Source organism: Neoarius graeffei, chromosome 4, assembly GCF_027579695.1.
Source record: "Neoarius graeffei isolate fNeoGra1 chromosome 4, fNeoGra1.pri, whole genome shotgun sequence".
NCBI classification, from domain to species: Eukaryota; Metazoa; Chordata; class Actinopteri; order Siluriformes; family Ariidae; genus Neoarius; species Neoarius graeffei.
The window spans coordinates 4,715,568-4,739,353 of NC_083572.1; the positions used below are offsets into that span (position 1 = coordinate 4,715,568).

The window sequence follows — 23,786 nt, forward strand, 5'->3', positions numbered from 1 at the left end:
TTTTCACACACTGTTGCTGGTATTTTGGCCCATTCCTCCATGCAGATCTCCTCTAGAGCAGTGATGTTTTGGGGCTGTCGCTGGGCAACACGGACTTTCAACTCCCTCCAAAGATTTTCTATGGGGTTGAGATCTGGAGACTGGCTAGGCCACTCCAGGACCTTGAAATGCTTCTTACGAAGCCACTCCTTCGTTGCCCGGGCGGTGTGTTTGGGATCATTGTCATGCTGAAAGACCCAGCCACGTTTCATCTTCAATGCCCTTGCTGATGGAAGGAGGTTTTCACTCAAAATCTCACGATACATGGCCCCATTCATTCTTTCCTTTACACGGATCAGTCGTCCTGGTCCCTTTGCAGAAAAACAGCCCCAAAGCATGATGTTTCCACCCCCATGCTTCACAGTAGGTATGGTGTTCTTTGGATGCAACTCAGCATTTTTTCTCCTCCAAACACGACAAGTTGAGTTTTTACCAAAAAGTTCTATTTTGGTTTCATCTGACCATATGACATTCTCCCAATCCTCTTCTGGATCATCCAAATGCTCTCTAGCAAACTTCAGACGGGCCTGGACATGTACTGGCTTAAGCAGGGGGACACGTCTGGCACTGCAGGATTTGAGTCCCTGGCAGCATAGTGTGTTACTGATGGTAGCCTTTGTTACTTTGGTCCCAGCTCTCTGCAGGTCATTCACTAGGTCCCCCCGTGTGGTTCTGGGATTTTTGCTCACCGTTCTTGTGATCATTTTGACCCCACGGGGTGAGATCTTGCATGGAGCCCCAGATCGAGGGAGATTATCAGTGGTCTTGTATGTCTTCCATTTTCTAATAATTGCTCCCACAGTTGATTTCGTCACACCAAGCTGCTTACCTATTGCAGATTCAGTCTTCCCAGCCTGGTGCAGGTCTACAATTTTGTTTCTGGTGTCCTTTGACAGCTCTTTGGTCTTGGCCATAGTGGAGTTCGGAGTGTGACTGTTTGAGGTTGTGGACAGGTGTCTTTTATACTGATAACGAGTTCAAACAGGTGCCATTAATACAGGTAACGAGTGGAGGACAGAGGAGCCTCTTAAAGAAGAAGTTACAGGTCTGTGAGAGCCAGAAATCTTGCTTGTTTGTAGGTGACCAAATACTTATTTTACCGAGGAATTTACCAATTAATTCATTAAAAATCCTACAATGTGATTTCCTGGATTCTTTCCCCCCATTCTGTCTCTCATAGTTGAAGTGTACCTGTGATGAAAATTACAGGCCTCTCTCATCTTTTTAAGTGGGAGAACTTGCACAATTAGTGGCTGACTAAATACTTTTTTGCCCCACTGTATTTGTACCCCCCAGGGTTTCTAACTAAGGAATAACTTTTCTTTTAATAAAATTTTTTTTACCATTTATCTACAAAAATAAAGAATTCCAAGAAGATGAGCATAAAGTTTTAAAAAGAACCAAAAGTGAACTTATTCCAGGTGAATATTAAGACAGAGATAAAATAAAAGCTTAGCATGGTCGTTTACAGTTACTTCTCATAAGTATTCCTCACTGAGATAATCCAAAGCTGGCAAGAAAATTTGGGAGAATTTTATTCTTCATGTATATTATTAATTACCTTTAGACGCAGCCCTCTGAAAAAGGTTTTCGGGGGGACACAAACTTTTACACTCACCTGTAAACATGGTTTCCTTTTCTGTCCTCTTTTTCCACCCTGAAGCGAATCAGGATCTCTAATGCAAAGCGTTCACATATGAACAGGAAATGAAACACGGTATTCAAAGGTGATAGGATAAAAATCACTTTTTTATATTAAAATGAAACAGAGCACCAGCAAAATGGTCACATACATTCGATAAAAAGGCAAGGCGCAATCTCAGCAATGGCCAAAGGCTCGGTTTTTAAATATTTACCTTTTCTTGGTCTTTTTTTTTTTTTTAATACTAACGATATCTACAGCAGGGCATGGCTGGCTGTACACAGTGATCTGCTTGAGGGAAAAAATCCATCATTTTTTTCACGAGTGTGCAAAAGTGTATACACTTCTACACACACATCCAAACTCTTTCTAATCCAGTTGATGCAGATCTGATCTCCTTCTGCAAGAAAAGGGCTCGGACACACACACATATGCCATTTGATCAGAGCCATGCTATGGTTGCATTTAAGGGTTTCAGCGATGGGTTTTTTTTTTTTGTTGTTTTGTTTTTTCCACTTGCTGATGTAACGCAGAAGCTTCCTGCTTGCTATGCAGTTGAGGGTGTGCGCGCACTGCACACTACACACACACACACACACACACACCCACCCCTTTCACTTTCCATGTCTTTATCAAAACCAAACAGCGCTACGGGAAGCTTGTGTTGTGGAGTTTGAAGGACACTCGGCACTCTGAGGACGCTGGTGTTGTGATTCGTTGACCCGGTGCGTGGTGGGAGGGGCTTCGGTGTTGTGACTGATAAACCCAGCGAGTACGATACCAATCACTGAGAAGAGGAAGATGTCCTGGCTCTGGAGAACCTTTCCAGAAAGGAAGGTGTTTGGTTGATGAAGTCGCTCAAAAAGGAAAATGCATCCCAAAATATTTATAATAATATTTACCGCTGTAGTCTGTGTATGAGCTGGGTCACCATGACGTCAGAGATCCCTGGATACATCTCCTCGGCAAGGAACATGGCGTCTCCTAACTCGTCTAACACATCAGGCTTGACTGCATGTTCTCCACCCCGTTCTTTTAGCTGCCAACACACACAATAACGTACACATGCAAAATTTCTCTCATTGAAAGAACTTAACAGTTTCAAGTTCAAAACAACCGGCTGCATGTATAATAAAAACAATAATGGCCCAGTCCCACAACACCAATAACTATAAAAGTCTGGAGCAGAAACACCGCGACTCTAATCCCAGTTGGTTCTGCCACTCAGGGAAATAAATGCATGCAGCTTAGGAATAATCATGGAAGTTTTTTCCAAGTAGTAGCACATTATTCCGCATCATACTGTACAGCCTGGACTTCAAAACAACCCATGTACACACTCCAGTTGTTGATAAAATACAGATAGGTCACGGATAATAGAAATATAATTTTAAAAAAAGGATACAAAATATGAAGTGGTTATGGATCAGATACCGATTTCATATGGATGATGCATCACGGATTAAAAAAAAAAAATTAAAGAAATCTAAAACAATTAAAGGAGAACTGAAGGCAAATTTATCATCAAAATTCTATTTACAGTGCTGAGCGTAAATGAGTGCACCCCCTTTGAAAAGTAACATTTTAAACAATATCTCAATGAACACAAACAATTTCCAAAATGTTGACAAGACAAAGTTTAATATAACATCTGTTTAACTTATAACGGGAAAGTAAGGTTAATAACATAACTTAGATTACACTTTTTTTTTTTCAGTTTTACTCAAATTAGGGTGGTGCAAAAATGAGTACACTCCACAACAAAAACTCCTACATCTAGTACTTTGTATGGCCTCCATGATTTTTAATGACAGCACCAAGTCTTCTAGGCATGGAATGAACAAGTTGGCGACATTTTGCAACATCGATCTTTTTCCATTCTTCAACAACGACCTCTTTTACTGACTGGATGCTGGATGGAGAGTGATGCTCAACTGGTCTCTTCAGAATTCCCCATAGGTGTTCGATTGGGTTCAGATCAGGAGACATACTTGGCCACTGAATCACTTTCACCCTGTTCTTCTTCAGAAATCCAACAGTGGCCTTAGATGTGAGTTTAGTCATGTTGGAAAAGTGCACGACGACCAAGGGCACGGAGTGATGGTAGCATCTTCTCTTTCAGTATAGTCCACTTGCATGTGATGTCACAACCGATCCAGATTGTAAACAGACGCCATCTTGTCGGTCAAACGCCATATTTCCGCCATCGCAATTTACCGACACTGACTTTCGTTGTTTTTCGCCCAAATCTGTAAATATTACCGTGCCACAATGCCGGAGAGTTGTATGGCATATAAATGCCACAACAGGAGAGGTCAGAAATCAGGAAGAAAGTTTCATAGGCTGCCACGGGACCCTGACAGCCGTGCAAAATGGATTGCTGCTATCAGCCGGGCCGATCCAAACAACAAGGCATGGGTACCGACTGGAAAGAACGATCACTGGCGCCTGTGCAGTGACCATTTCATCTCAGGTTCGCCATGTATTTATTCCAGTATATCAGTACTAGTACTCAATACTTAAGTGACTTACTGTACCCGTCCAATGAGGATTGTTATTTTCTTGTTTACAAGATGCCACATCTGAGGGCGGCTGACAAATCCTGAATTTCTGTAAAGATAACTGTCCAGAGATTTATAAGCACGCAGTGCTTCACCACTGAACAGCGAGGGAAAGTTAATGAGGTAATTATACACGTCTGGGTATTCCACCTCTGGCAGTTCAATATCCACTGACACGGTTGTGAAAACTACATCCGGTAATCAATAAGGGTCACTAATCTGTAGGTCGTTTATTTTAGACATATATCTAGTTATCTGTTCATTAGAAAAATGAGCCGTGTAGTCCGTCAGTTGAAATTGATCCATTTTGTGTACGAGTGCAACAATATTCAGCTGTGTTGTTGACCGACAAGATGGCGGCTGTTTACATTCCAGCCGGGATTCGGTCACGTGACTGCAAGAGGTCTATAGAGCAATACGTCTGTGAATTCATGATGCCATCAATGAAATGCAGCTCCCCGACATCAGCAGCACTCATGCAGCTCCACATAAGGACACTGCCACCACCATGTTTCACTGTAGGCACCAGGCATTTTTCTTTGTATTCCTCACCTTTGCGACGCCATACAGTTTTGAAGCCATCAGTTCCAAAAACATTTATCTTGGTCTCATCACTCCAGAGTATAGAGTCCCATCTTTGTCAGCATGGGCCCTGGCAAGCTCTAGGCGGGCTTTTTTGTGCCTGGGCTTTAGGAGAGGCTTCTTTCGTGGACGGCATCCATGCATGCCATTCCTCTGCAGTGTACACCGTATTGTGTCACGGGAAATAGTCACCCCAGTTTGGCTTTCTACTTCTTTAGATAACTGCAGTGAACTTGCACGCCGATTTTCTTCAACCCTTCTCATCAGAAGACGCTCCTGTCGAGGTGTTAACTTCCGTGGATGACCTGGACGTCTCTGTGAGACGGTTGCAGTTCCATCTTTCTTAAATTTTTGTACCACTTTTGCTACAGTATTCTGACTGATAAGTAAAGCTTTGCTGATCTTCTTGTAGCCTTCACCTTTGTGATGGAAAGAAATTATTTTCTTTGGGGAATTCTGAAGAGACAAGTTGAGCATCGCTCTCCATCCAGCATCCAGTCACTAAAAGAGGTCGTTGTTGAAGAATGGAAAAAGATTGATGTTGCAAAATGTCGCCAACTTGTTCATTCCATGCCTAGAAGACTTGGTGCTGTCGTTAAAAATCATGGAGGCCATACAAAGTACTAGATGTAGGAGTTTTTGTTGTGGGGTGTACTCATTTTTGCGCCACCCTAATTTGAGTAAAACTGAAAAAAAAAAGTGTAATCCAAGTTATATTATTAACCTTACTTTCACGTTATAAGTTAAACAGATGTTATATTAAACTTTGTCTTATCAATATTTTGGAAATTGTTTGTGTTCATTGAGATATTGTTTAAAATGTTACTTTTCAAAGGAGGTGCACTCATTTACGCTCAGCACTGTCTCTCATTTTATTAAATATCGGAATGCATTTTTGATCGCTATTTTGTCGCTGCTATAGCAAGTTATGAGTGTTTGAAATATGCTCTGTAATATATCAGTCCATACGTCAAAGCAACGGCCGTAAACGAGATTCGTTGAGACCTGTGCGAGACATCGTAGGACGGAAATAAAACGTACAGCGCAAATCAAAGTGACCGACATCTGCCAACGTTGTCAAAAGACGCGCACACCTTCCTTCGAATGCTGACGTAATCGAGCCAGGAGCTTTCCCTGTGACCGAAATCGCTCCCTACTCACTATATAGGGCACTATGTAGTGAGGACGCCATTTTGTAGTGCTGTCCGAAACCTTAGTGAGGGTTATGTTGGAAATGCGCTCAGTATAATATGGATTTATCACAAAAATACATGCATGCATGCATTTATTATTTTGAAAACCCACCAGCCGACTGATCTGACACGTTTTAATTGTGCGACAGTAATGACGTAAATACCAGCGTGACGGAGTAGTGTCCGAAAGCAGTTTTTTTCATTTAACCAGTGGTTCAAAGTTGTATGGAATAATCTCCGTCACTGATGAAGATGGCAAATCTTGAAATTAATCTAAATTGGAATGATACGGCGATCTGTCCGCTGTGTAAACAGTTTTCAAAATGGCGGCGCTGACACTTCACGTTTCGAAGTCTCGCACAAGTCTCGTGAAGATCGCGCGGATAAGCGACGCCTGCCGTGGACCAAACGAACTACGTTCAACATGGCTAAAAACCGAAAAGACAATATAAAAGGTTAATAAAACCGAAAACGTAATTGAATAACACGTTAATTAAGAAATAAAGCAAGTTTAAAAATGACTTAAAGGAGAACTGAAATGTTTGAACTGACGAAGTTCAAAATTAAAACATCTTACCTGCATTTATATGTTCAATAATTTACAAATGCTATTTCACGGAAAATAAATCACATATCTGTGAATAAAAGATCTGTCCTTTGGAATTTTTTTTTTTTAATTTTCCATGACTTCATGATGCAACAAAGATGTACAAAAATGTTCAGGAAAAAGTAGCACCTGCTCAGACAATGTCACATGGAAACAATTAGCTGATCGGTCACGTTTTATCGGATCAGGTCCAGGCCGGGGGGTGGGGGGGTGGGGGGGATTTCACTCCAGAAGCAATCTCACCGATACGGATAAACCCAGGCCTGGGCTATAGGGATCGTTATCAGACCAGTGCGACCACCAACCACAAACTACAGGGGATTGATTGATTTATTTATACAACCCCGATTCCAAAGAAGTTGGGACAAAGTACAAATTGTAAATAAAAACGGAATGCAATGATGTGGAAGTTTCAAAATTCCATAATTTATTCAGAATAGAACATAGATGACATATCAAATGTTTAAACTGAGAAAATTTATCATCATTTAAAGAGAAAAATGAGGTGATTTTAAATTTCATGACAACACCACATCTCAAAGTTGGGACAAGGCCATGTTTCCCACTGTGAGACATCCCCTTTTCTCTTTACAACAGTCTGTAAATGTCTGGGGACTGAGGAGACAAGTTGCTCAAGTTTAGGGATAGGAATGTTAACCCATTCTTGTCTAATGTAGGATTCTAGTTGCTCAACTGTCTTAGGTCTTTTTTGTCGTATCTTCCGTTTTATGATGCGCCAAATGTTTTCTATGGGTGAAAGATCTGGACTGCAGGCTGGCCAGTTCAGTACCCGGACCCTTCTTCTACACAGCCATGATGCTGTAATTGATGCAGTATGTGGTTTGGCATTGTCATGTTGGAAAATGCAAGGTCTTCCCTGAAAGAGACGTCGTCTGGATGGGAGCATATGTTGCTCTAGAACCTGGATATACCTTTCAGCATTGATGGTGTCTTTCCAGATGTGTAAGCTGCCCATGCCACACGCACTAATGCAACCCCATACCATCAGAGATGCAGGCTTCTGAACTGAGCGCTGATAACAACTTGGGTCGTCCTTCTCCTCTTTAGTCCGAATGACACGGCGTCCCTGATTTCCATAAAGAACTTCAAATTTTGATTCGTCTGACCACAGAACAGTTTTCCACTTTGCCACAGTCCATTTTAAATGAGCCTTGGCCCAGAGAAGACGTCTGCGCTTCTGGATCATGTTTAGATACGGCTTCTTCTTTGAACTATAGAGTTTTAGCTGGCAACGGCGGATGGCACAGTGAATTGTGTTCACAGATAATGTTCTCTGGAAATATTCCTGAGCCCATTTTGTGATTTCCAATACAGAAGCATGCCTGTATGTGATGCAGTGCCGTCTAAGGGCCCGAAGATCACGGGCACCCAGTATGGTTTTCCGGCCTTGACCCTTAGGCACAGAGATTCTTCCAGATTCTCTGAATCTTTTGATGATATTATGCACTGTAGATGATGATATGTTCAAACTCTTTGCAATTTTACACTGTCGAACTCCTTTCTGATATTGCTCCACTATTTGTGGGCGCAGAATTAGGGGGATTGGTGATCCTCTTCCCATCTTTACTTCTGAGAGCCGCTGCCACTCCAAGATGCTCTTTTTATACCCAGTCATGTTAATGACCTATTGCCAATTGACCTAATGAGTTGCAATTTGGTCCTCCAGCTGTTCCTTTTTTGTACCTTTAACTTTTCCAGCCTCTTATTGCCCCTGTCCCAACTTTTTTGAGATGTGTTGCTGTCATGAAATTTCAAATGAGCCAATATTTGGCATGAAATTTCAAAATGTCTCACTTTCGACATTTGATATGTTGTCTATGTTCTATTGTGAATACAATATCAGTTTCTGAGATTTGTAAATTATTGCATTCCATTTTTATTTACAATTTGTACTTTTTCCCAACTTTTTTTGGAATCGGGGTTGTAGTTGCTGTGGGACCGGGCCTTAAAGTGCTGATGACACAAACATGACTCTATGCAATTTCTTAAATAAACTATATAACATGGCAAACATGTTAGATTTCTGTTATAATTATGTGAAAAGAAGCTGTTGTTACGCGAATATCCAACTTTTAATTGCACAGCGCAAGAAAACTGGGTCCGTGGCTCGCAGCCATGCTGTGATGTCAGCGGAAGAACACGCTGCGGTTCACTGGCTGTTCTACTCTGGTTCTACTCAATGGAAATGGCGCATGAAAATGCCGGTGAACTCTCTAGTGCTAGCTCTTCCTCTTCTGGGAGTCTAGAATTGTGTTGATCTCTTCCGAATAGAATCTATGATAGCCTACCCTCTTTACCCTTTGCCTCTCGTTGCTAGGCGGCAGTTACATGAAAGCCGCAAGCTTTCACAAGCAAATACATCACTGATATCACGCCGACTTTATGATTACATTTATGATTATCATGTAGAATCTATAGCTCTACGTACCTTTATCTTATGTCGTTTCACAACACATGTTCTGACAGGAGGACTGTCTTTGGATCCGGCGTAGCTACTAGTAGACCCCCTCCGGAATACTGGCAGTGTTGCCAGATTGGGAGGTTTCCCACCCAGTTGGGTGGTTTCAAGTGCATTTTGGTGGGTTTTGAACATATTTTGGGCTGGAAAACTTCAGCAGTATCTGGCAACACACACTGCTGACGTTTTCCAGCCCAAAATATGTTCAAAACCCACCAAAATGCACTTGAAACCGCCCAACTGGGCGGGAAACCTCCCAATCTGGCAACACTGTGTAGGCACTGCTGATGGTAGTAACACACGTTTGTGCTGAACTGAACACCCAAGAGATTCCTTTAAGCTGGGAAGGGTGTCAAAACAATCCAAATCGAAGTGTTCAGAGCACAGGACGGATGTTGGTGAGGGCTCCCACTTGTCACGAGTGCGCCTGACTTGCTTCACCCACTTCGCATGCAGCTCGGGATCTCTGGGAAACTTGAATAAACTTACACCATCCTTGTGGGTTTTGGAGCAAAAGCCGGCAACACAACGCGAAGGCATAACTAATATATGTCTAATAAAAATACTAATAATGATAAACTGAACACCTCTCGCATCAACAACAAACTGGTAAGTGAGGAGGAAGGTTCTTTCGCTGACGTCATATACCTCCTCCTCCTCCTTCGTCGTCTCCTGGGTGCTGCAGCCCCGTCAAATTTGCCCAAATCGCCGCGTTTTTTTATCATAACTTGTAAAATAGGCGCCTTCGTGAATTAATATATGGATCATCGGGAATTACTTTTTATGTTATAAAACATCGCCAAAGATGTCAAAAACGTGTCATCAGCACTTTAAAGTAACACAAAAGAACGAGGCAGAATACCATTTAGGACAATCAGAGTGTCACTGGAGCTACGTTTAGGAAGGTAGGTGAGAAAAACCATCTGTAAAATTCTTATTATTGATCCTTGGGGGTCTTTATTGATGGTATAATAAATCCGAATGCACCTCATTTATTTTAAGCCTCCATTTGCCTCTGCCAAGAAGTTACAGTTCGGCCTCTTCTTTAAACCCAAGCGCTGAAAAGGAAATTCGCAGCTTTTCTGTGTTACACAAGACACAAATCCTCGTGACATCACTTGACCTGACCCGACCCACACTGCACTCAAAATGTCCGTTTTTACAAATCTTTAAATATTGGCACCCTCGGCTTTGTTTGGTGACTCACTGCCATCACAAAGTGCTTGAAAGAAAATTTGTAAATATGAAGTAGCACCACACACACGGTGTGGTGAGAGTGGCAGATACCGTACCTCTGTAAAGACTGGCGTGATAACGGTAGATAGGATCTGTGACAGCGGCCTCTGAGGCGTCTCCTGCATCAAGAACACACACACAGCGTAAAATAAGTCTATTACAAATTACAAATAATTATGGAGTCAAATCCTGAGGATATGATGTGGACCTGCTCTTCCACATTGGCTCCATTTTGCAGCTTTTTGGGGTCTTTTTCACGAATCGTGAAGATCCACTCATCGTTACTGAAGTCATTTCCACCGGACGCCTGTCCATCTGCTTCTCTGAGAGACAGAGAGAGAGAGAGTCTGAAATTTCAAAATCTGTCAGATATTTGGCTGGATAAAACGTACAAATGAGACAGAATCGTCTGCGTACGAGTCCGAGTCATCGGAGCTGGAGTCCTCTCTGCACTGCTCGACCTTCCACTGCTTGTATCGGTCGATCAGTTCGGTCAGGTACGACGTTTTCTTCGCGTAACGAACGATCAGCTTGTGCTTCAGCAACTCTTTGGCTGTGGGTCTCTGAGAGCGAGAGAGAAACAGAAGATGGAAAGAGAAAGCTCTTTTCACTACACCATCTGAATACTGCGTTAAATCCGTGTCGAAAAGGAATGTCCAGAGAACTGATGCGTTCTCCACCCGGACTTACAAAACTGGGCTCCTTGTTTAAACACGCCTCCACAAACTCTTTGAGTTGTTTGCTGTAATTGCCCTCCAGTGTGGGTGGGTTGTTCTTTGGGATGAGGAAGAGGACCTTCATGGGGTGCAGGTCTGAGTGAGGCGGCTCACCTTTTGCCAACTCGATCGCTGTAATCCCCAGAGACCAGATATCAGCCTTCGGTGGAGGTGGAGAGAAAATATTAGATAAATAAAGAAGACTAGTGACCACACACTCCAGAAATAATCACTCTGTCTGTAAGGAGGGCTGCAAACCAAGCCCAGTGACGGAGTGGAATATTTCAAATGACCTCATACGTGTGTACATTTCAAACCTGCTGACCTTGGAGTCGTAAGCAGACTGTTTAATGACCTCTGGCGCCATCCAGAACGGCGTCCCTACAAAGGTGTTGCGCTTTATCTGAGTGTCCGTCAGCTGACCCGCTACGCCAAAGTCGGCCAGTTTGACCTCGCCCTGCTCAGACAGCAACACATTGGCCGCTGGACAACACAACACGGACCAAAAAAAAAAAAAGGGGGGGGGGGGTCAAATTTAGTGATTGAGGATATACACTACCGTTCAAAAGTTTGGTGTCACCCAGACAATTTTGTGTTTTCCATGAAAAGTCGCACTTTTATTTCCCACCATAAGTTGTAAAATGAATAGAAAATATAGTCGAGACATTTTTCTGGCCATTTTGAGCATTTAATCGACCCCACAAATGTGATGCTCCAGAAACTCAATCTGCTCAAAGGAAGGTCAGTTTTATAGCTTCTCTAAAGAGCTCAACTGTTTTCAGCTGTGCTAACATGATTGTACAAGGGTTTTCTAATCATCCATTAGCCTTCTGAGGCAATGAGCAAACACATTGTACCATTAGAACACTGGAGTGAGAGTTGCTGGAAATGGGCCTCTATACACCTATGGAGATATTGCACCAAAAACCAGACATTTGCAGCTAGAATAGTCATTTACCACATTAGCAATGTATAGAGTGGATTTCTGATTAGTTTAAAGTGAGCTTCATTGAAAAGAACAGTGCTTTTCTTTCAAAAATAAGGACATTTCAAAGTGACCCCAAACTTTTGAACGGTAGTGTATTTGTATTTTATTTTGTTTCTAATCAAAACTATAGATACAGCATTTGAAGCATGATGAATGAACTGGACAGGAAAAAAAAAAACCTTGATTTTTTTTATTACAAAGTGTTCAAAATTACACAAAGTTTGTAGCTCCATTTCTTTATACTTTCTATTCCACAGTGAGACAAGAACAGGCAAATATTAGGCATAAAGACATCTCTTTTTTTCTTAAAGAATTAAGGACAGACGGAAAAAAAACAAAAACCCCCAACAACCCCAAACATCAGCTGCATTTGAATAATATAAACTCAGTTAGGGTTTGGGGGGGTATGATGATATGACATGATATCAACATTGCAATAAATTACATCACAATACACGTTTCTGAGACGACTGCGGGTATCACGATGTTTTTCTATCTTTCCTTTTGCTAAAAACTGACAGCTGCAAATTCTGATTAGAAGCAGCTGGTTTAATGTTAAGATATTGTGCTAAATACCTTCTTATAGCTAGACAGCCTTTCAGATTTTTCAACTGTAGGTCATAAAAAGAATTTTCCCCGACACCCGATTATTTTTGTTTAGTGACCGAAAGCTACTGAATTTGAATCATAGACTTCCAATTTTTGTTCTTTTTTTTTGAATAGAACAATCTAAATTCTCCGCTATTTTTTCCTGCTTCACCATGACCCAATACAAGATACTACGTCATGCATCACGTGATGGGCTTTTCCCGTTCGCGCAAGGCATTGTGGGATACAAATTTGAAGCAGGAGAGCAAAACGGAGGACGCGAGTGTGCGAATGAAACGTGAAAGAGCGACTACAGTAACGGAAAGAAAGTGAGAAGAAAAGACGTTATGTTCTATACGAAGGAAAGGAAACGCAGGACCAAACTAAAATATTGGCGGTCAGCGAGCACCTCGGTGTGATCAGCCGTTCGTTTAGCGACAGAATGATGGAACTGTCAGTGCACGCTCAAAGGGAAACCTGCGCATGCGCGCACACACACACACACACACACACACGGACTTCCTCTGTCTGCTTGACTGCGCGAAGCGAGCGATTTCATGCACATTATTTGTTTTAATCCCCTCAAATTAAATAACTTCCCAGCCACAGAACAGAACGGCCTGATATTTTGTGAGATATTACAGAAATAAACAGATATCACAATCACCACATTTCAGACGAAACTAAATTTCACTGTTTTTATGAAATCGAAAGACTGTCTAGCTTTAAAACTGTAAAAAATTATTTATTACTATAATTAATTAGAATTATATTTTCTTTCAGTCATTTATTTCAACAGTGTCATCAGTTTTTCCTTTTTTGTTTTAAATACAACAGCCTTTAAATTATACAGTTGTGGTCAAAAGTTTACATACAGTGACATGAATGCCATCTTGGATATGAATGTCAGGGCAATATTTGGGCTTTCAGTCATTTCTTTGAACTGTTCTTTTTCTGTGGCAGAATGATTGTACAGCATACGGCTTTAATTAAAAATAAATACACTAGAATTTGGTGCACAAGTTTTAATCTTCTTTGGGTTTTCTGAAATCAACACAGGGTCAAATTATACATACAGGGTCAAAAATGTACATACGCTCATTTCGATTATTAATTCAGAGGTGCTGAAACTTCCAAAATGTCTCTTATCTTGCCAAGGCTGAGGTCTCTTAACTTCCTGTTAGTGATCATGATTGACTACAGCTGGTAGCTTCTCTGTGCCTTCATAAAAAGGCTTTGTTTACAGCATTCATTGGCTTGACCAACACAGTAAAATGGGAAAGTCCAAGGAGCTCAGTGCAGATCTGAGAAAGAGGGCTGCAGATGTACACAACTCCAGAATGTCTCTTGGAGTCATTTCTAAACAACTGCAAATTCCAAGATCAGTTCAAACAATTGTATCCAAGTTATTGTGAGGTGTAGTCACTTTGCCAAGCCACTTTGCTTCAAGAAAACCCAAATGGTCACCCTCAGCTGAGAGGAAATTGGTTTCGATGGTCAGGAACAACCTGGGAACCACCGTGGCACAGTCCTGCCATGAACTGGAAGCTGATGGATCACTGTCTACAGTTCAGATCACCATGGACTAAGAGGCTGCTATCCAAGAAATAACCCCCTGCTCCAAAATTGACACCTTCAAACTTAAAGTTTGAAGCTGACCATATGGGCAAAGAAAAAGCCTTCTGGAGGAAAGCTGTATGGTCAGATGAGACAAAGATTGAGTTGCTTGGCCACAATGACCATCATGTACAGAGAGACACTGTACCAGCTGGTGGTGGTGGTAGGGTCATCATGCTCTGGGGCTGTTTTGCTGCCAGTGGAACTGGTTCATTGCACAAAGTGGATGGAATAATGAAGAAGGAGGACGACCTCAGAATTCTTCAGCATAAACCATCAGAAACTTGAACACGACTTGGGACTTACAACAGGACAATGAACCCAAACATGCATCAGAGCTGGTTGTGGAGGATAAAGCAGGCTGACATTAAGCTTAAAACAAGTCCTGACTTCAACCCTATTGAAAATATATGGACCGTGCTGATAAGTCGAGTCCATGCCAAGAAAAAATAAATAAATAAAAATATTAATTGAACTCTACCAATTCTACCATGAAAACCCAATTTCAGAAAACCCAAAGAAAATTAAAACTTGTGCACCAAATTCTAGTGTATTTATTTTTAATTAAAGCTGTACGCTGTACAATCATTCTGCCACAGAAAAAGAGCAGTTCAAAGAAATTACTGAAAGCCCAAATATTGCCATGACATTCATATCCAAGATGACATTCATGTCACTGTATGTAAACGTCTGACCACAACTGTACATGTATTGAGTATCGTGATGTGACATTTTGTCCAGCCTCAAGAAGTACAACCTGTACTTTAGTTGATTTATGATATAAATACAGCTAAAATCTTAACAAAACAGAATTTTATACATTTTTACACGGATTTTAAGCCAATTTAAAACCGATTTCATAAATCTGCTCGAGTAAAACACGTTATTTCCAGCATATATTCACCACCATAACTGACTGTAGGAATAATTTGCGAATGGTCATGTTCTGGATTTAAAAGAAATTTGTAAAAGTTTTCCATGCTCAAAATTTTTTCCTACATTCAGGAATCCTTTAATGAGATGTGTTCATGGCATACATGATTAACTGTCTGAATTTATGGTGAGAAAGAGACGACTCGAGTTTCTCAGCGAGTAGGAGAGCGGGACAGAGGAACAAGCAGCTGTACCTTTGATATCTCTGTGGATTTTCTTCTCAGAGTGCAGGTACTCCAGACCCTTCAGTATCTCCCGCAGGATGGTGGCGATCTGCGCCTCGTCCAGGGCACCAGGCTCCAGCTTTTTTGGGGGAGGGGAGAGAGAAAGAGGGGCGGTGTTTAGTATGTGATCAAGGGCGTGGCTGTGACTAACCACACAGGGTTTGTGTGACTGTGATGGAAGTTAATTCAAATTTTAAATATTATTTTATATGCTCTAATACGATAAAATTGTTTAAATATTTTTTACATTTAATTGACCTTTTTACTTACTATATTTTTTCCAAGTTTAAATTGTAAGGATAAAAATAATTATTAATCAAAATAATTTTGATATTATTCAACAGAATGGCATTTTTAAATATTTAAACATTATAAATTTTATTTCATTTGTTTATTATACTTTTCCATGAAGTTAAAATTGTATGAATAAAACTACAGGAAAAAAAATTGACATTAACAATATATAATTTTTTAAAAATAGATTTTAATTTCTTTTCAGTGTTTAAAAATTATTTTCTCCAAATTAAAGTTGCAATAAGAAAATTTTCAATTACAAAAAATAAAAACAAAAATAAATTCCAGTGACAATCATGCTGTTATATTTCTCAAAGTGAAACGTCACATGCTTTCTAAAAAAAAAATTAATAATTTTTAAAAATTGAAAAAAAGATGATGTGCTGTTTATTACAAAAGATTTTCTTAACATTACTTAAACTCCACAGGGGTAATTAAAGGTCATAGGCAAGGGTCGGAGGTGGAACGTAGAATATCAACTTTATTGTCTAGAAGAACGACCCGAAAAGTGAATTCAATCTTCCTGGTGTCTAATCTGCAGCCTAAAATTGAATAAAACGGTTAAAATATACTGGTTTGCGTAAGTTCCAAAGGTTTGTTTACATCTCACTTACGCGCACTTTCACCGCCAGGGGACCGTCGTCATGACGTCATTCAAGGCAAACAGACCGGGAGCAGCTCTGTGTTTACTTGCGACCCGAGCACACTTGTACAGACTTTGGTCATGAGAGGTTGTATAAAACGTCTGATAGCAATTTTGAAGTAGGAACTCTCCAAATTGAATATCGAGAGTATATTGAAACCGTATCTGTATGACCCTATGGTCGTTGCGAAGCAATCGGTGAATGTGGCTCACTGGTTTGACCGTGCAGCCTCGGAATTGGACAGCGACTCGGCCGACTCTGATCGCGGTGACCCCGGACCTCAACAAGACTCGCGCCCAAACGATTTATCCTGGTAGTTATGATAAATTCCTACTTTCGTCGTAATACTAAATAAGAGCCCTTTTGAAGAATAATTAAACCGCCCTCCCTACTGGATATAGGGAACGATTACTGGACAGCGCGCCGGTCGGCCACATTAGCCTACCATCCGCGGCATTATACTATTTATAGCCGACTCTAAACGAGGAAATATCCCTTTTGTTTCATTTCCACAATGATTGTACAGGATCCCTCAGGATTCTTGGCTTGTCGATTGCAAGCAAAGGTAAAAATGTTCACCTCCAATCTTCTCCTTTTTGCTTGAGTGTTGCTGCTCTGTTTCTTCTTTGACTGCTTGATTTTGTGTTCGAATTTTGTCGGAACAGCGTCAGATTTGAGCTTCTCTGTCCGACACGGACACCTAAACTCTCCAACAGATGGGGATTCTTCAAAAAGTGATCGGAGCACAGAGTGGCATATTTACCCGGCTGCCAACCCTCTCGCTTCACACGCACAATCCACTCTCTCTGCCTCTTCTCCTCTCTCGGAAAAAGGTAAAAGCTTCTTCCTGAACCGGTCCCGTTGTTACAGTTCACTGCACTACAATAAGGCATGGGGGTTTTTCTTTGGAAATTCCCAAACGCACGTCTGCACTCAAGCCGAACGGCAATGCAAATAAACGGAAGTGGACTCAACTCAAGTGATCTGTTTGTCTTGAATGACGTCACGCGCCGAGCGGTCACGAAAATCGCCGAGTAGAAATTCGCCGCGATCCGCACTAACTTATTTTAATTATTACTTATTAACAATACTTCTTGGGACCAGAAGAAAATTCCAGAGGATTTTTTAACATATAAAGTTTCAAATGTGCATAAATATAAAACCTTTGCCGATGAGCTTTACGGCTGAATGGTTGGGATTCCTGGACTCCGAGGTAAAATCACTATGTGATTGACATATTTTGCAAACCTTTGTTTCCTCCCAACACTCATTCGAACATCAGGTTATCACTCACCAAATCCAGCGCTGATCCTCCGCCCAGATACTCCATGATGATCCACAGCTTTGAGCCCTGAATCCAGAGACAGGAATTAGAGCAGCAAAACCTTGTTATACTTGAACAAACAAACAGCTTCCTCTGAACGTTACACTTGTGTGTGTGTGTGTGTGTGTGTGTGTGTGTGTGTGTGTGTGTGAGATCCCAGTTGCTCTATAATTTGAGGTTATGTACTAGAAAATAAGACCATGGATATAATACTATACTATAGTTGAGTGTAAACTTGGTGGACAACTTTTTTATTATTATTAAAAATAAGTTAGTATTACAAATATATTATTTAGAAGCCACTAAATGTACGTGAGGTTTTGAATGGAAAAATATTGCTTAACAAAAATAATAAATAAAAACATATATGCTTTGACGCTATTCGGAGTCACAGCTTGGTTACTAGGGTGCATCAGTTGCCCCCTAAAAATGAAAAGCTCCTCCGATCATGATGCATTTTTGTTTTTATGTTCCTTTTGGTAAGAAAACACACTGGGTGAAATATTTTGACAAAATTCAAAAGTTTAATGGTGGCACCAGGAGCTCAAAGTTATGGAAAAAGCTGCTATTTTATGACAATTTCGATCACTTTTCATGAAACATGATGGCACCTTATAGAGTATACCAAATATCTTAGATACACATTTTTAGTCCATATTCTAAATATATTATCAAGCACAGTTTGAGTTTTAGCTGTTCATTGAATCATTGTTCAACTACTTTTAAACAATACAAATGTATTATGAATCACATTAATGCTTCTCAATCCCTTGCAAAGGTTCTTAACATGATCTCTGGCTCACAAGAAATCAATAAATGGAGTCCAACATTGTGATTCAAACCTTACGCGAAAACATAAAATAAGCGTTTTTTGGCAAAAAATGAACCTCATGGTGCCACCATTAGACTTTTGAATATGGTCAAAACATTTTACAGGATGTCTTTATTGGTGAAAAGGAACACCCAAACAAAAATGCATCAGATTTTATGAAAGTGAGGGCAACTGATGCACCCTATTGGTTACTTTTTTTTTTTTAAACATCGAATTCTTTTTCTCTCCGTTTTGTGTTTCCCTTTTATTTTCTTGCCTTCCTTTTTTCTCTCTCTTCCTCTCACAGGACTGGCTTTAACAGTCCAAAAAAAATTTAAACTTTATATATTTGCTTTAAAAAAAAAGTCCTTCTAAATAAATAAATAAATAAATGGGAATGGTCTGAAATAAATAAATAAATGATCAGATTTTTTTTTACTTTTACCTGTCAGAATTTTTAACTCCAAGGTCAAAATGTTAGGGAATTTTTTTTTTTAATTAAACCTTATGCACGACTATTTTTTTTTTTATTTAGGGTGCCAATACTTCTGACTGAATCCTAAGCTGTGTTCTACATATCAGCGTAGATGTTCTGCAGAGACTGGTGGTCTCTGGCGTGCGGCTCACTTTGAGGTAGGAGCCGTAGTACTTGGTGACGAAGGGGCTGTCACACTGGCTCAGGACGGTGATCTCCTGCTGGATGTCCTCGATCTCGTCCTCGGCCTCCTCCAGGTCGATGATCTTGATGGCCACCACCTTCTGCGTGCGATTGTCGATGCCTTTGAAGACCTCGCCGAACGAGCCCTTGCCGATGCGCTCCAGCTTGGTGAACAGCTGCTCGGGGTCGGCTCTCCAACTCTGCAAGGTGGAGTTTCAGCTTTACTGGCAACCCGAGATGCACCTGACGCGCAATACAGACAAAAGTGCTTTGGTCTAACTTTTTCCCACCTTCGCTGTAAATTTGTGGGCGGGGATAGAAATACTGTATATAACACGCGATCAATTTGTTTTAGGTCATGTTTAGCTGTCGCGGAACAAAAACGCTGAAGCGGGCTCGGATTTTAAGTCGTCGTTAAATGTTTATTCTTATTTTTTCCACCTAACAGAGTCTTTTAAAATCTTCTGCAGTTTTCATACTGAGAAAGAATGACGATTTATTTACATCATAAACAAAGATGAAGGACAGTGAGTGATCCATATACAGGACCAAGACATCAGGACAGATTATCCAGGGTTGTTTTTTTTTTTTAATAAATAAATTTGTGTAGTGGAGAGAGTTCTGGATATAGGGGTTAGTAACTGCACTGCACTGCACTGCAGGGTCATAAAGTGTTACTTGGAGCTGAAGCCTGTAGATGTGTGTGTGGTTGTTTTGCGGTTGCTTAACTTCCTGCCTGAGGGAGTGGTGTGTCACAATACTCATGATTGCAGTTTATTTCAAAACACACATCTAACACTCCTGAAAGAAAACGTAAATAATCTGCATTAATCAGGTGTGTGGGGACCGCAAACACAGACCACATCTACAGGTTTTATTTTATATATATACTGTATACATAAAAAAAAAAAAAAAGTGAGCTGTTCCGGCCGTAACCTTATCCTTCGTCTCCCTTTCCTCATTAACGTTGCTCCAGTCTGTCTGCATTCCAGATAGAAATTATAGAATTTTGTGAATACATAAAACAGTTTGCCTGTGGTGCCGTGACCAAAGATGGCTTCTTTCTATAAGAAGAAAGTTATATTACTTTCCAGTGAGATAAAACTCTATTCTACTGTATTCTATTCTTACTCTATTATATTCTATTCTCTTCCTATGCTCCATTTTATAGTATTCAATTTTGTACGTTACTATGTTCTATTCTACTCCATGATTACACTCTACTGCATTCTAACTCTATTCGTATGCTGGACCGGTCTATTGCATTATATTATACACTACTCTATAGTTTTTTTTTTTACTCTACTGTATTCCATTTTCCTATATTATACTCTCTATTATACTTTATTATGATCGATTATACTTTCTCTTACACTCTGTTCTGCTGCATTTTGTTCTACTCTTTATTCCATTCTACACTCATCTATTCCACTCTACTCTGATATGCTCGATCTGACTTCATTCCACTCTATTATATTCTACTCTGCTTTATTCTATTATACTTTATCCTTTATGTTCCACTTTATTACATTCTATTCTACTATAGTCCATTTTAATCTGTCGTACTCTATTTTACTCGAATCAATTATGATACTTTACTTGCTCAGTTCTACTCTATTTTACTCTGCTCTATTATACTTTATCCAAGTCAGACTAGAATAAAGTATAATAGACTATAAGTAAAATTTACACTCATGTTCAATTATACTTTATTCTGTTTGTTCAAGTCTACTGTACTTTGTCCTGCTCCACTATGTTCTACTGTACTTTGTCCTGCTCCACTATGTTCTACTGTACTTTGTTCTGCTCCTCGACATTCTACTGTACTTTGTTCTGCTCCACTATGTTCTACTGTACTTTGTTCTGCTCCTCGACATTCTACTGTACTTTGTTCTGCTCCACTATGTTCTACTGTACTTTCTTCTGCTCCTCGACATTCTACTGTACTTTGTTCTGCTCCACTATGTTCTACTGTACTTTGTTCTGCTCCACTATGTTCTACTGTACTTTGTTCTGCTCCTTGCTGTTCTACTGTACTTTGTTCTGCTCCACTATGTTCTGTTGTACTTTGTTCTGCTCCACTATGTTCTACTGTACTTTCTTCTGCTCCTCGATATTCTACTGTACTTTGTTCTGCTCCACTATGTTCTACTGTACTTTGTCCTGCTCCTTGTTGTTCTACTGTACTTTGTTCTGCTCCTCGACATTCTACTGTACTTTGTCCTGCTCCACTATGTTCTACTGTACTTTGTTCTGCTCCACTATGTTCTACTGTACTTTGTCCTGCTCCTTGTTGTTCTACTGTACTTTGTTCTGCTCCTCAACATTCTACTGTACTTTGTTCTGCTCCACTATGTTCTACTGTACTTTGTTCTGCTCCACTATGTTCTACTGTACTTTGTCCTGCTCCTTGCTGTTCTACTGTACTTTGTTCTGCTCCTCGACATTCTACTGTACTTTGTTCTGCTCCACTATGTTCTACTGTACTTTGTTCTGCTCCACTATGTTCTACTGTACTTTGTCCTGCTCCTTGTTGTTCTACTGTACTTTGTTCTGCTCCACTATGTTCTACTGTACTTTGTCCTGCTCCTTGCCGTTCTATTGTACTTTGTTCTGCTCTATCCTATCCTGCTCTTCTCTAAATGTCTTCAGGAAATCGTCCTTCTTCATGCAAAACACTTTGAAAAGAAGAGTTTATGTCGCAGGGTGACTTTTTGAGCATCAGCTCCGTCCCCCCTGATTAGAGGGGAGAGGGTGCAGCAGCAAGCTGGTCAATATAACAGTAATGACAGCTGTGCACGAACAGCTGGATGTGATGTGATTAAGACAGATGTTCTTACCTGTATCCCCGGTAAACTGCCCTGCACCGGCGACTGAGCCATGGCTTCTGAAACAGCACCAGTGTGGAATAAACAAAATAAAATCAATCACCCTGTTGAACAGCCCTGCCTGATATCAGCCCCCTTTAAAAGTGCGACAGAGACGCGGAGAGCATCCGGCGCGAGTGGACTCACTGCACTGCACTGCACTTCCAGCTGACGGAGTTGCGAAAGAAAAAAGAACAGCACAGAAAAAAAGGATCACACTCGAGCACAACACTCTCTACGCATTTACCGAGCGAGCCACGGGAAATAATTTAAATGAGGGAGGGGAAAAACATGATAAACATTACTTTACGACACAAAAACATTACTTTACGACACGGCTCGGGCAGGCGGCTAGTTAAAACCGCTAGCTAGCTTACATGGACTTTCAAAAACATAGCACTATAAAATGATAATTAAAAATATTCCAGGCGTCGTTTTTGTCCAGACAGTGTTGCACCTTTCTGAGCTGCAGCCCCGGCTGTGTCAACGACGCGAAAAGAGAAAAAGCATCACTTGTTTCGGGCAGAGAAGCGCAATGTTGACATCCTCAATTCACTCCACAGCTCGCCGCCATTTTCCTGACGCTGTCATCAGGCCATCAGGGCGGAGTCAAAACGACTAGGACACGCCCCCCTTTACACAGTGATGGAAATTTTATTATTAATAATAATAATAATAATAATGGGAATATTTATCCACTTTTACTTTCATAATCTATACATTAGGAAACGCCCCCATGTCCTCGTACCACCAAAACGCCCACAATCACTAATATTAGCTAAATTAGCTAAAAGTTATAAAAGTTATAAAAACTAGTTCTAAATTAACTAGCTGAACACCTGTTAGGTTTTACTATCACAATCAGATAATTAATTGATCGTTAATTATCACATTTTTAATTTTTATTTAACCACATCCAAAAATTCTGTAAAAATATGCAAATTTGTTTAAAGTTATTTAGCTAACTAGATTAGCACACAGGCTAACGGGTTCCTCTTATCTTGAACGTGATTGGTCCAAAGCCGTCGAGTATTTTATTTATGTTTTTATATAAATATTTATTTATTTATTTTATTTGTTTGATTTCATGGCTGTAGCCTCTTAAAGTCTTTTTTTTAGATTAGATTAGATTAGATTAGATTAGATTAGATTAGATTAGATAAAACTTTATTGATCCCTTTGGGAGGGTTCCCTCAGGGAAATTAAGATTCCAGCAGCATCATTACAGATAAACAGAGAAAAGAAATAGAGAAAACTTCTAGATAAATTAAAATAAATTAAGTATTTACATATACAAATATAAAAAGAATAAGATATGGGGAAGAGAGGAAGGGGAGAAGGGGGGGAAAAAAGGTTTCCTTCTTCGAGGAACTTCATATTATAAACCCAGAAGTTTGAAGGTAAGGCTTCATTTTAAATGATTTGAAAAGCCTTTATTTGTATTTAAAGCCTTAAAATTTACTTGATACTTAATAAAATTGGTATAAGGCCTTTATTATATTATATTATATTATATTATATTATATTATATTATATTATATTATATTATATTATGTAAAAGTCTTAGGCACATGTAAAGAAATGCTGACCAAAAATGATTTAAAAAATAATGAAATTAAATGTTTCAACATTAAACAAAATACTATAAACAGTAATCAGTAAGCCATAATAAATCAATATAACAAAGTCAGTATTTGGTGTGAGACGATTCTTTGCTTTAGTCTCAGGTCCAGTGAGAGCAGTTTGATAAGGAAATGAGCTGTAGGTTTTACTGAGCATCTTA

The 23,786-nt window shown here is 40.0% G+C and overlaps 1 protein-coding gene across 3 annotated transcripts; it reads right to left on the bottom strand.

Moving 5' to 3' along the window:
* Positions 1 to 1,770: 1,770 nt before the first annotated feature.
* stk24b (serine/threonine kinase 24b (STE20 homolog, yeast)) lies at positions 1,771 to 22,585 on the bottom strand. Of its 3 annotated transcripts, none has more exons than XM_060918664.1 (12): positions 22,461 to 22,585; positions 21,977 to 22,023; positions 19,106 to 19,336; positions 17,638 to 17,694; positions 15,376 to 15,484; positions 11,381 to 11,538; positions 11,030 to 11,215; positions 10,757 to 10,902; positions 10,548 to 10,662; positions 10,396 to 10,458; positions 2,584 to 2,720; positions 1,771 to 2,502 (listed from the first exon to the last, which is right to left on the bottom strand). In XM_060918664.1, the coding sequence occupies exons 2-12, from the start codon at positions 22,016 to 22,018 to the stop codon at positions 2,466 to 2,468; spliced, it is 1,281 nt and encodes a 426-aa protein (XP_060774647.1). In that variant the 5' UTR covers positions 22,019 to 22,023; positions 22,461 to 22,585; the 3' UTR covers positions 1,771 to 2,465. The 3 variants fall into 3 exon arrangements, with proteins under 3 accessions (XP_060774647.1, XP_060774646.1, XP_060774648.1); XM_060918663.1 differs by having other exon boundaries at positions 21,977 to 22,171; XM_060918665.1 differs by having other exon boundaries at positions 1,771 to 2,493; positions 21,977 to 22,585.
* Positions 22,586 to 23,786: the final 1,201 nt, after the last annotated feature.